The 12201-nt window shown below is 51.2% G+C and overlaps 1 protein-coding gene across 2 annotated transcripts in view; it reads right to left on the minus strand.

Moving 5' to 3' along the window:
* Positions 1 to 7811, minus strand: part of HUNK (hormonally up-regulated Neu-associated kinase) — a 41694-nt gene extending 33883 nt beyond the window's left edge. For both annotated transcript variants that reach the window (XM_056500341.1, XM_056500330.1), the window contains exon 1: positions 7542 to 7811. In XM_056500341.1, the coding sequence (XP_056356316.1) occupies positions 7542 to 7790 (249 nt within the window). In that variant the 5' untranslated portion in view covers positions 7791 to 7811. The remainder of the gene's footprint in view (positions 1 to 7541) is intronic.
* Positions 7812 to 12201: the final 4390 nt, after the last annotated feature.

Consider the following 12201-nt stretch of genomic DNA (forward strand, 5'->3'; position numbering starts at 1 on the left):
AGCAGCTTCCCATCTTCCTGGCTCTGGGATATGTTTCCCATTAAACAGCCCCTGTTTCACATTTTAGCTGTCTTATGCAGAACTGGAGTTGTGGCAGGCTAAGTGCCCCTGATTTCACACCAATACAGCTCTCTGGCTTTAAGGAAGAGAAAAACCAACAACCCAGTCCCTGTGAGCCACTGCTTTTGAGGCCCAGGTAATACCCTCCTTTGTAGTGGTTTAAAGCACAGCAGATAAAACATTTACAACTGTCAGGAGCCAGCAAAAAGGTGTCTCCAATAAAGATTTTATATATAAATAATACGCTCTCTCCCTCAGCTCTGTGGACATTATTCACAGAAAACGAATTTATTCTCCGAAAAAAAAAAAATGTTTCCATGACAATCTTCCACAACAGACAGAGAGCAAAGGAACTTTATTTTATATAACTTGGCTTTTTATAGTTCTCTTTGTTGCAGTGGTTTTCCTCAGCATGCCTCTGATCCCTCACGGCAAATGAGAAGCACCATGGCTGTAGCACCAAAGGTGCTGAACCCAGAGCCCAGGGCCAGGGCAGAGCAAACACTGGCAGAAAAGGAGACTTTGGTCAGTGCAGCAGCAGCTTTTGTTGATTTTCCACAGGTGGCTTCCCTGGAGGACCATGGTGACTCCTTCCCTTTCCATGAGGGTGAGGTCTGAGCTGCTCTCTGCCAGAGCACAGCACTCAGGTGTGGCTGGGGTTCAGTGAGCCAGCTCACAGAGGGCTGCCCCAGAGCAGCTTCCCTCCTACTGCAGAAAAGCCAGCCCAGCTCTCCTCATCCTCCACAGGATGCACAACCTCCAGCCCACCAAAACCACTCTCACCACCCAGTCCCCTGCAGGAGATCAGGGAAACACAGCATGTGCTCTTCCACTGAGCCATGCAAGGGGGAGGTTTGGGGTTTCTGCTCTTCAGTTCATCTGACAATAACAGCTCAGCCAATCTGCAGCTGAAGGAGCCAAAGAGGGGCAAGCAGACCAGCACCAGCATGGCCTGAGCCCAGCCAGCTTGCTCTGGTGCACTTGTATCCACAGTGCCAGGGAGCACAACTCTGCAATCCCCCTAATTCACCTCCTGGCTGCTATCCCCCCAGTCATTGGCTTGGGACAGCTCTGATGCCTCTCCATAACCTTGAAGAACAGCAGAGTCAGCTGTAAACCCTGAGCTCATTTCTGGGCTGCTGCTCAGACAGCACAGCTTGGGGTTCAGGCAGACTGTCACAACTCAGTCACCACAAGGTTTGTCACCACTGCTTTCCTGCCAGGCTGACATCCTTGTGGAGAGCTCATGAATAACCTCCCTTTCCCCAGCCCCTGAGGGCAGAGGGGCCAAGACACCACATCTGCCCAGGTGCAAGGAGCTGCAGCAGCATCCTGCAGGTCAGCAGTGCCAGAGGAGACACTGCACAATGCAGGAACAAGATGTGCTCTGACTGCCCAGACATTCACAGGAACACATGCCTTTGGAAACGGGCATGCAGCTCTCCATGTCATTAAACAAGTTCAAACTTGCAGGAACAAAGACTCAGATCCAGATGTGAGCGTCACCTGGTGTCAATTCAGCCCAGAACACTCAGCTTCCCTCCATCCTGCATCTGCCACTGAAAGGAACACAGGCTGCAGGAAAAGCACATTGCTGACATGAGGCATCCTTAAAACTGCTGAATGCCAACTTGAAAGCAGATTATCTCAAGAGGATAAGGAACTGCCACATCAGTTCAGCTCATTGCAGAACAAGTTGCAAGCTACAGCTGAAAAACATTAAGTCAATCTTTCTGGAAGTCAGGCTGGGCATTAATGAACAGGCTCATTGCTGCTCACACCCACTGTGCAGCACAGGAAAGGGAGAGAGGGAAGAGCATGGCTTCATATCCAGTTTTCACCTGGTTATTTTCCAGGTGAAACAGACTGAGCAGCTGGGAGCACATCAGCTGTTTGGCTTTGCTCTGTCTTCTGCTGAAACTCCTGCAAGCTCCACACCACCTCTGAGGGAACAGCACACTGCTCCCAGCCAAGTCCTCAGTGCTGCCCTGCAACCACAACACTGCTCTCCAAAACATTTCCTGCAGGGCTGCACCTTAACAGACGTGTGCACAGAGCGGCTTGGGCTCAAATCCTGGATCTGCACACACACACAAACCCCTGTGGAAGGAAAGGCTGTGAAAGCAAACACCTAGAAGCAAGAAAATGTCAAAATCCAGGCTGCAGAAACACCCTGGTTTTGTTTTCTCGGTGCATGTAATTAAGAGTGGCACATCATCCAGGTGCAACAGTTGGCAGCTGGTTAATAAAGGGAACAGCATCCTGGGAAAAAAACACCCTGTGGAATTGCAGCCAGTGCTTTTCAAAACAAGCTTTTTAAAAATTTTTTTGGAGAGAGATAAAATTTGAAAGCGTGTTGAGGAACAGGTAAAGATAAAATTGCTAACTAAACACAAGTGAGAAAAAAACACATCCAGGAAACTGATGCACAAGTACCACTGGAGGAAGAAAATAAAAATAAACAGATCAAATTTCAAATTAAAATCCTGCAGCTTTACCCTCTGATGCCCTAAAAACAATGAAGGTCTCACAGTTTTACCTGCAACCTCAACAATACCTGGGAGGGAGGAAGAAGGAAAAGGTTGAACTGAAAGACCTGCAAACACCTCAGAAACTCAACTTTTGCCAGCAGTGATGTCACCTGCTGTCCCATTTGCTTGGCAGGATGGTTTGAAAGTGACACCACACACACCCTCAAGGCCCCCAAAGCTCAGAAAGGGTAAAGACAGAGGTAGAGATCCCAGCACATGGCTATGTGCCAAATTTCCCAGGTTTTAAACCAGTGCTACTGGCTGGAAAACTCTGGATTTTTAAATACAGACCAGGCTGACAGTCCCCCACAGTGCTGAATTTCCCAGTGAAGAGCAGTGATGTCCCCAGGGGGGGAACAGCCACCCAGGGCAATGATGGAGCAACACCCTCACCTGCCAACACCCCCAAAAGCCACCAAGCCTCTGTTCCCTGACACCTGTGGTGAAGCACACAGGGAAAGGGTGAATTTACTCATGGCAAAATTAACTCTGTGACACAAAGAGGCATTTCCAGGTCTCTGCAGGGAGGCTGCTCTGCCCACCCACCCTGCACTTCCCGGGGGTTGGTTTAAATAAACCTTCTCTTTTTATTTTTTTCTCTGCCTCTTTAATACAGAAATACATTCTGAACGTGAACTCTTCTGTGAACAGGCCACTTGTAATATTAATTGCTTTGCCTCCATAGAAAAGCTGGTAAATTGTATTTTTAGCCACTGCTTCCCACTGTTGCAGAAAGCCTCTTGACTAAGTGTAACTAAAAACGTACCTTGTTCCAGCTCAACAATAGCACTGAAGAAAATTACAAACAAAGTTTTCCGTGGATGAGAAATCAAATGAGTCAATTTGCCTCAGTGATTGTTTTTATTTTTTTCCTAGTGCCAAAGACTATGCTTAAAAGCAGTTAAATATAATCTTGGATCAGATCTGTTTACAGGAACTCTGGCTCAATGTATTGTCAATGTGTTGTCACTCCACAATGCTGTACAGAGTTATTGGGACATTGCACTGGGGTCTGCAGCAGGTAACAGAACAGATAACACAGACTGTGATAACAGAGCCTCAAATTACCCCAGCACAGTGATGGCTCTGAGCTCCCTAATAATGCAAAAAATAAGTGTATTTTTATAAAAATTTACCTCTTTTAATAAAAATCTCTCTCCTTACAAAGGAGAGATCTCTCCTTAGCCTGATCTCCATCAGCCAGTGAAGGACTTGGAACAACCCAAGAGGGTGTTGTGCCCAGGCTCCCAAAGTCACCCAAACACAGCTCACTCAGCAGGGCTCCAGAGTCACAAATTAAAGCTAAATTGGCTTGCTCTTCACAGAGGGGCTATGTTTCCTTAGGATTAGCAATAAACACTGTCTGAGTCGAGCTGACAAATCAGCCCTTTACCCCAAAATGTCAGATTACAGGCTGTGATATTTCATTCAAAAGCCACGGAAGGAATAATCTGTCCAACATTCTCCTGCACTCAGCTAAAATGCACTTAATTGCATCAGCCCCACCAAGGGGTTTTTTCAAGCCCAGCAAATAATAGCACGCCTGGCACTTCTGGCAGCACAAACCACGAGCAGCACGGTGAGAGGTGTGGGTTTAAAGTCCAAGGATAAAAACCTGGGTATGGAAGGCTGAAAATCTCACCTCAGCTCAGCCTCCCGAGCTGGTGAGAGCTGCTGAGTGCCATCCCACACAGGTCACTCCGAGGGCACCATCCACCAGCTGCCCTGCTGCCATCCCATCCTCCTGAGGACCTTTCCAGCTCCCAGGAATGTCAGGGTGAGGTACTGGCAGATTGTTGGCACTCTCCTGGCATCGCCTCGGCCGTGTACAATGCCTTGTGTCAGGCCATGGACCCCAGCCTGGCTGGGGGCTCATTAATCCACGGATTTCATTCCCAAACACTGCATTTTCTGAGACAATAATGTGCATTAACTCTTCTGGAGTTGCTAAAGTCTGCTGCAAATCAAAACCTGTTTGGCCCCCCCGCTGGAGCCTGACATTTCAGTGACTGTAAGGGCTTGGGCTGCGCCAGAACAGCTCCCAGGCAGAGCAGCAAGACTCTGCTTTACACTCTTAGGGCAATCTTATTGAATTTAGGCAATGCCCAGGCAAAAACCTGCCTTGGGCCATGGAAGTTGGGACAGCATCTTGTGGAGTAACCTTCCCTTCCAGCAGGGTGTGAATGGGATCTGGAGCAGAAGCACTTGGTGGCCGCAGAGCAGGGATGCTCTGCTGGCAGCACGTCATGGTGGGATGCTCTGCTGGAAGTGCTCAAGCAAAGGCTGACCTCCACAGCCAAGGGCAGTGGTCTCTCCTCCCCTGACCAGCTACCAGCAGACCATCCCTGCTCTCTGGCCAGCAAGCACTGCTGTTCCCAATGCCATTCCCACCCTCAGCCTCAGCCTCCCCGCTGGCACAGCCCTGTGCTCTGCAAGGAAGGAGCTGGGCTGAGCAGATGTTTCCTTTCTCTCCTGCCATCTCAGCTGAGCTCTGCTGCCTCTGGTGGGCTCCATGTGGGCACTTTCCAGCTGCCTCTGACTGGGGGCACACAAAAGCTTGGCACAGGAATGTGCCCAGGAGAGCCGAGGGTCCATCAGCTCCAGCCTGGGGTGAAATCCTCACGTGGGGGCACGCGTGGGATGGAAAGCATTTGTCCCTCTCTCAGACACCACCTCATCCGAAACAAATCCTTGATAACTCTTATCTCCTACCCATTAACTCCAACTGCTTATCCACAAACAGCTGGAATTGGAGAGGTGGATTTCTGGGAAGGTGCACGCTGGATTAGTCAGTTTGAAAGTATGTGACTGATCCTTCACCCACTGCCAGAGAGTGCCACAGCACAGGGTCAGGTCAGACAGAGCTCAGAGATCACCCTGCCTGCCCTCACAGATGGACACGGTGGAAGGAAGTGTGACTTGCTGAGTTTCTGCTTGTCACTTTGTCTCAGTGTGTTATTCGAGACACTGGGGGAGAAAAAAACCCGAATCAAGCAGCAGACCTGGAAGCTGAGACAAGAGGGATGTGTGGTGGGACTTTTTTATTTTTTTCCCCTCTCTTAACAGACTGAGATAAATGTAGCAAACCCAAAATGTGGAGGTGGGGAGGACGTGTGTGTGCATGTGCCTTTTATCAACTGCAGGATCATTGGATGTTTCTGTTACCAAGGAGAAGCACACGCTTGGTAACAGAGGAGAGCAACATTTTTTTTCTTTTTGCATTCCTATATGATAATATTCACAAACCTTATCATTTTTCACATGATGAGATTCTCAGAGCCCTATATTAAATTTCACTCCATGACAAATTTACTGGAATGAAAAAATAACTACCCGAGAGTGCAAGAATGCAATCACCAAGAGCGGCACGTTTGCAGTGCTGCTGGAGCTGGGGAGAATTACAGCACACACAGCCCAGGGAGGGAACCTCTGCTCAGGACCTGATACAGGAGAACAGGTCCAGAGCTCACAGAATCCCAGTCACTGAGGCTGGAACTGCGATCACAGAGTCCAAGCTATGCCCGATGCCCACCTTGTCACCAGCCCAAGCGTTGAGTGTCACCTCCAGTCCTTCCTTGGACACCTCCAAGGATGGGGACTCCAAACCTCCCTTTCCATGGGGAAATTCCTGCTGGTTCCACCCTGAGTCTCCCCTGGTCCAGCCTGAGGCTGTTCCCTCTGCTCCTGTCCCTGTTCCTGGAGCAGAGCCCGATCCCCCTGGCTGTCCCCTCCTGCCAGGAGTTGTGCAGAGCCACAAGGTCCCCCCTGAGCCTCCTTTTCTCCAGGATGAACAACCCCAGCTCCCTCAGCCGCTCCTCACAGCACTCAGAAGTTGTGTGGATGAACGAGAGCAGCGCAACTCTTTGTCGGGGGCTCCGGGGCGCTCGTCCTTGCTCGATTTACTGCCCAGCCGAGCCCCTGCTAACGCTGTGACCTGTCCTGAGTGATGGGGAAGAGCCTCCGCCGAAGGGCTCGGGATAAAAACCAAAAGCAGAGACCCTGCACGGACTTTGCCAACCAGCAGCCTGGGGAAGAACCAGCCGGGTGCGTCTCCACCAGCAGAGACATTTGCCGTGCGTTGTACCAACAACTTGAGACGGCCGGACAGTCCCCCCTCCCGCAGCATCTGCCATCGCCCGGTGCGCGACATGTACCCGTGTGTACCCACGCGCGATATATCGCGACTGGACTGCACGCAGCAACACAAGCCTCACCAAAACCCCCACTTTTCTCACCAGAAGAAGTAAGCAAACGAACGGGGGGAAGGAAGATGAAGAGAAAATTTAAAATAAAAGGAAAACAAGAGAGGTCAAGGCAGCCGAAGTAGTGCAAGAGGAAGGCGAGACTGCAGCCGCGGAAAGCTCGGCGGGCACGGGGGGAGCGCCCGGCGGAGCCGCGGGAAGTTGGGCGCGGAGAGGGCTCCTCCATCCTTCGGGGGACTCCTCCATCCTTCGGGAGACTCCTCCATTCTTTGGGGGACTCCTCCATTCTTTGGGGGACTCCTCCATCCTCCCGGGGGGCTCCTCCATCCTTCGGAGGGTTCCTCCATCCTCCCGGGGTCCCCTCCATCCTCCCGGGGGACTCCTCCATCCTGCCGGAGGAGCTCCTTCATCCTTCGGGGGGTTCCTCCATCCCCCTGGGGTCTCCACCATCCTTCGGGGTACTCCTTCATCCTCCCGGGGGACTCCTCCATCCTTTGGGGTACTCCTCCATCCTTTGGGGTACTCCTCCATCCTCCCGGGGCACTCCTCCATCCTTCGGGGGGCTCCTCCATCCTCCCGGGGGACTCCTCCATCCTTCGGGGGGCTCCTCTATCCTGCCGGAGGAGCTACTCCAGCCTCCCGGGGGACTCATCCTCCCGGCCGGCAGGGACTCAGCACATCCCGCTCCCCAGCCAGCCCCCCGTTCTCCCCCCGTTTTCCCCCGGGGAGCTCCCGGCGGGAGCGGTACCTTCTCTCCGGTGAGCACATGCAGCCCCTCGCGGACCTTGGCGAAGGAGCCCTCTCCCAGCTTCCTGCCGATCAGGTAGTTGCCGACCCTCTTGGTGTGCTGGAAGTCCCGGAGCCGCTCGCGGGGCGCGGCGGCGCTCAGCCAGGCGGCCAGGAAGGAGCCGCCGTCCGCCGCCGCCCGCCGCGCCTCCGCGCCCGCCGCCACGGCCGCCGGCTCGCCCAGGAGCCCATCGCCCGCCGCCGCCGGCATGCCCGCCTCTGCCCGGCTCTGCCCCGCTGCTGCGCCCGGCTCTGCCCCGCCCGGCTCCGGCCGCTGCCCCCGGGGCGCTGCCCGAAGCGGCGGCTGCGGCTGCGGCTGCGGGGCGGGCGGGGGCCGGCGCTGGGGCGAGCCGCGGTGCCCCGGGCTGCCGCCCCTCCTCGGAGCCGGCGCCTCCCCCCTGCGCCTCCTCCCCGCTCCAGCCTCCCGCCGGCAGCGGGGCAGGGGGCGGAGGGAGGGAGGGATGGAGGGAGGGAGGGGGAGCGGGCTCGTTCGGTTTGAATTTGCGGTAATTCAATCCGCTCGCACGCGGCGGGAGCAGCTGCCATGCAGACCCGGCGGCCTGGGGGTTTGTCCCCCCCGGCATCCCAGCGCATCCCTCTCCCGGGAATTAACCCGGCGCTCCCGGGCACGGCTCGTTCTGCATGCGGCTCTGCCTCGCTGCTGCTCGGGAGCGGCTTTTGTGTTGATTTTCCCCATCTCCCTCCTCGAGCGCGTCCTAGTCCTTCTCGCCGCCGTGTCGGGAAGGCGCGGTGGCCACCGCCGCTCCGGCCGCTCCGGCCGCTCCCTCCCCGCTTCTTTCACCGCCGCTTCTCCATACCCATCCCGCCGCCTGCATCCCCCGAGCGGTCCCCGCCGGGCACCCATCGGCTGCAGGCCGAGCCCAGGGCATGGTCACTGCCCCACCGACCTTCCCCGGGGATGGAGGAGGAATGAGCACACTGCCATTGTCACCGCGCAGCCCCTCGCACCCGGCTGGGAAACGGGAGCGGAGATGGAGAGCAGGGATGGGAGAGGAGGCAGAGCCGGCGAAGCCACCCCGCTCTGAGTTTCCGATGGTCAGCGGTGCTCTGCCCTCCTCTTTGTCTCTGTCGGTCAGTGGTGCTGGCCACCTTCCACTCGTGCTGAGGAATTCACTGAAATATATATTTTAACCTCCAACCCATCTTCAGCTGTATCAGCCAGAAAGTCGTGAAGAGCCCCTATTTGTCTTTAAGCATAATCCACGTTTTTAAGTTTTGCCTGCGTGCTTGTGTTAGGGAAGACTTTGAAATCTGAAATCTGAAAGGACCCACCGAATAGATGTGAATTGTGTCAGCAAAACCTCCTGTTGAGGGGCAGCTGTACCTGGCACCAGCCGACCCCATCCCATCCCATCCCATCCCATCCCATCCCATCCCATCCCATCCCATCCCATCCCATCCCATCCCATGCCCATGCAGAGCTCCTGCTCCCACCAGCAGGCTACTGAACACACCTCTCCCTGCTTTTTAAGCTCTCCTTTGACTCACTAACAACACAAATCTGATTTTGCATCACACTGCTGTCCATTTAACTTGTTTTTTTGCCTTGACTCCCCTTCCTCCACTTGCCTGGGAGCACCATCCAGCTCCAGTCGCTGCTGCTGGAGCAGTCTCCCTGCATGGCTCACAGGATTTTGGCTGGCACGGGTGCTGATGAGCCATGTGCTCCTTCCACACCACTTTTCCCTTCCATCACTGGGAATGCCCTCGGTGATCTCCTTGCAGGGGGAAGAAAGGACCTGCTGAGAAGAGGAGGAGAGGGAGGCAGTGGGGCAGATCTGCAGGGCAGATCACCAGGAAGGAGAAGTGTGGAAGCAGACTCACCCTGCAGCTCTCTGGAGCTCAGCTGGCCACATTCCACCATCTGAACCTCTCACCGACCTCTCCAAAATGTTCCCAGTGGCTAAATACACTCTCAGGACTGGGAACCCTGGAGCTGGCTCCACACCACCATGCTCCATTGAAATAGATGTTTTTCAGATGAAATTTCAAACAAAACAGAAATCCAGCACTGTCCCAGTAGGCAGAAACTGGAGAAGGGAAAGCTTCAAAGCCCATAAATTATAGTTTGGATTGAAAATCTGCACTCATTGCATGTACTGGGTACATTTACAAGAATTACAGCACATGATCACCTAAAGCAAGAGTGTGCACATCCTCTGACCTAATGCTGTCCTGGGAGTGGTTTGGTGCCCTGTGGGAAGGTGTAGGGATAGGTGACGGTTCCATGGCCAGCCTGGGTCTGTGTCACAGTTTCTCTGGTCAGCATGACAAATGTGGGGGGTTTTAACCATGTTGCTGCATGGGAACAAAGTGGGGGAAAAAGGGTAAAAAAGCTGAACTGCAGACAGTTGCATTGGGAGACTGAAAAGCACAGCTTGCTTTGAGTTGGGAAGAGGCTACATCCTGTCTTATTTAGATATATGGCTGTGCTGAAAGGGTTTGGAGCCAGGCTCTTCCCCTGCCTAAAGGAACATCCCTTCAGAGAGACAGGCAGGCAGAGCTGGGTGCCTTTGTTTGGGCTCCACTAACAGAAACATGGTTTGGCCACTTGGAGGATTAAACAGATGTTAATGGTGTGTTTTCCAGCCAAACACCTGAAAACCAGCTTCTTTCAAAAATAAAACTGGTGAGAAATGTCCATTGCAGCGAACACGAGGAGAGTTCTGAAAGAACCCAGTGAATATTTTTTTTTTAATTGCTTCAACTCGAGGACTTAATGAGTTGACAGTATCCTTTTACCAGGCGAGACTGCTGCCTTCTCATGATTCCCATCCTGTCCAGCTGTGCCCATCAGGGTGCAGTCTGGATGAAAAGGGGATCAAAGGCTGCATTCATTTCTGTCCGTGCTTTAATTTAAATTTAACTCCAGTGTGCTCTATTTCGAGCTTCAGGCTTTCTAGGTAATGACATTTTCTGATTAACTGTTGAAATTACTAATGGACTAAAGGCAATAGTCTGTCTTCAGGTTGCAAAAGCTGTAATAACAAGCTACCAAAAACAATACAGAGCTTGATTTATACCCATGAAAGCAAAGAAATTCAGAGTTACCCTGTTAGTATTGTCCTTTGCATCTCCAACCTTTTAAAATGCTGCAGTAAAATGGATTATTGGCTGGTGGGCTGGGAGTTTTACAGCCACAAGGGAGGCTGAGGCCCCTGGGCCAAATCCCCAGTGTCAAGATTTACCTGGGCTGAATCCTTAGTGAGAACTCATAATTGTGCTGCAGGAGGGCACTGAGTACATTCTGTCCTGGTCACATTAAAGGTGGTAATTCAACATTTCCCTGCCACATCAGCAGGCCTTTTGCAGCCAGTGGTTAACTGCTGACTCCAGTCAGGTCACAGGAGATAGCCTGACTTAGTGCTGATAGGCTAAAAAAAGAGAAAGTCAGGCCAATATTGCTTATGCTTTCCTGGGTACCTCATCCTGCTTTAAAATAATTGAGGATTTTTGCAGCTTTTGGTTTGAGTTTTTTGGGGATCTAATTTTGTAATATTTGGGGTTCAGATATTACAGATTAAAAGAGTTTAAATTAATTTAACAGAGATTTTTGGAAGTAAGAATATATTTGTTCTTAGATAATTTTTAAGGGGTTTATGGTGTTTGAATCTCTGAGTTGAGGCAGAGAAGAACCTTTTTGGTGGCACTGCCACAGGAACAGGAAGGAGCCAAAACAGGGACAGCAGTGGAGAAGAGAATCCTCTCCATATGCCAGGGATGTCCAGGATCAGCTGAGGACGTGACTTCCTAAACCCAGGATGGAGAATGAATGTATTTCACTTTTCCTTGGCTGGAGGATCCTGCACCTGAGCATTCATCAGCTTAAAACCTGTCTTTGGATATATGTTGTCCTCAAAAATATTCAGAATATATATATATATACACATACATATATATATATATATATATATACACATATATATACACACACACACACACACACATATATATATAAACGTATATATATATACACATACATATATATAAAATTATATATATATATGTGTATATATATGTATATATATGTATATATAATTGTATATAATTATATATATATAATTTTATATATATATATATATATATATATACATATATATTTATATGCAAATTTACCTGAGGAAGCATTGAACATTGAACTATTTGATGACTTTTACAGAAATGGGGCAGTGGGGTGATCTGGCACTGCCCCTCCAAAAGCTGGGCTAGACCTGTGCTCCCAGAAAAATCTCCAGTTTGCTCTCTGCAGCTTCTGTCCTGCAGCTCTCCACAGCCAACACATAAACTGAGCACTTGGAGGCATCATAAAGCAAATGGAATTTAATATCAAAGTGACTAGCAGGGGGTTGCTGTATTGGTGCTGTTACTCTTTTTCACATTCCATTAATTAAGAAGTTCAGTTTCTGAATTTCAATTAAACTGCTGTGAAGCCCTCCTTGCAGTGCACACTGTTGTGTAATTTAGCACCTTGGATTTAAGTTTTCGTTTACATGTACGAGAACACAAGAGGGCTGTGTGGGAAATGCTCTGTGTTTTCAAAAAGCTGTTAGTTATCAGTGATGGATGAGATGTGAAGAACGGGGAGACCAGAGGGCTGTGAA

The sequence above is a fragment of the Oenanthe melanoleuca genome, chromosome 1, assembly GCF_029582105.1.
Source record: "Oenanthe melanoleuca isolate GR-GAL-2019-014 chromosome 1, OMel1.0, whole genome shotgun sequence".
Taxonomy (NCBI): domain Eukaryota; kingdom Metazoa; phylum Chordata; class Aves; order Passeriformes; family Muscicapidae; genus Oenanthe; species Oenanthe melanoleuca.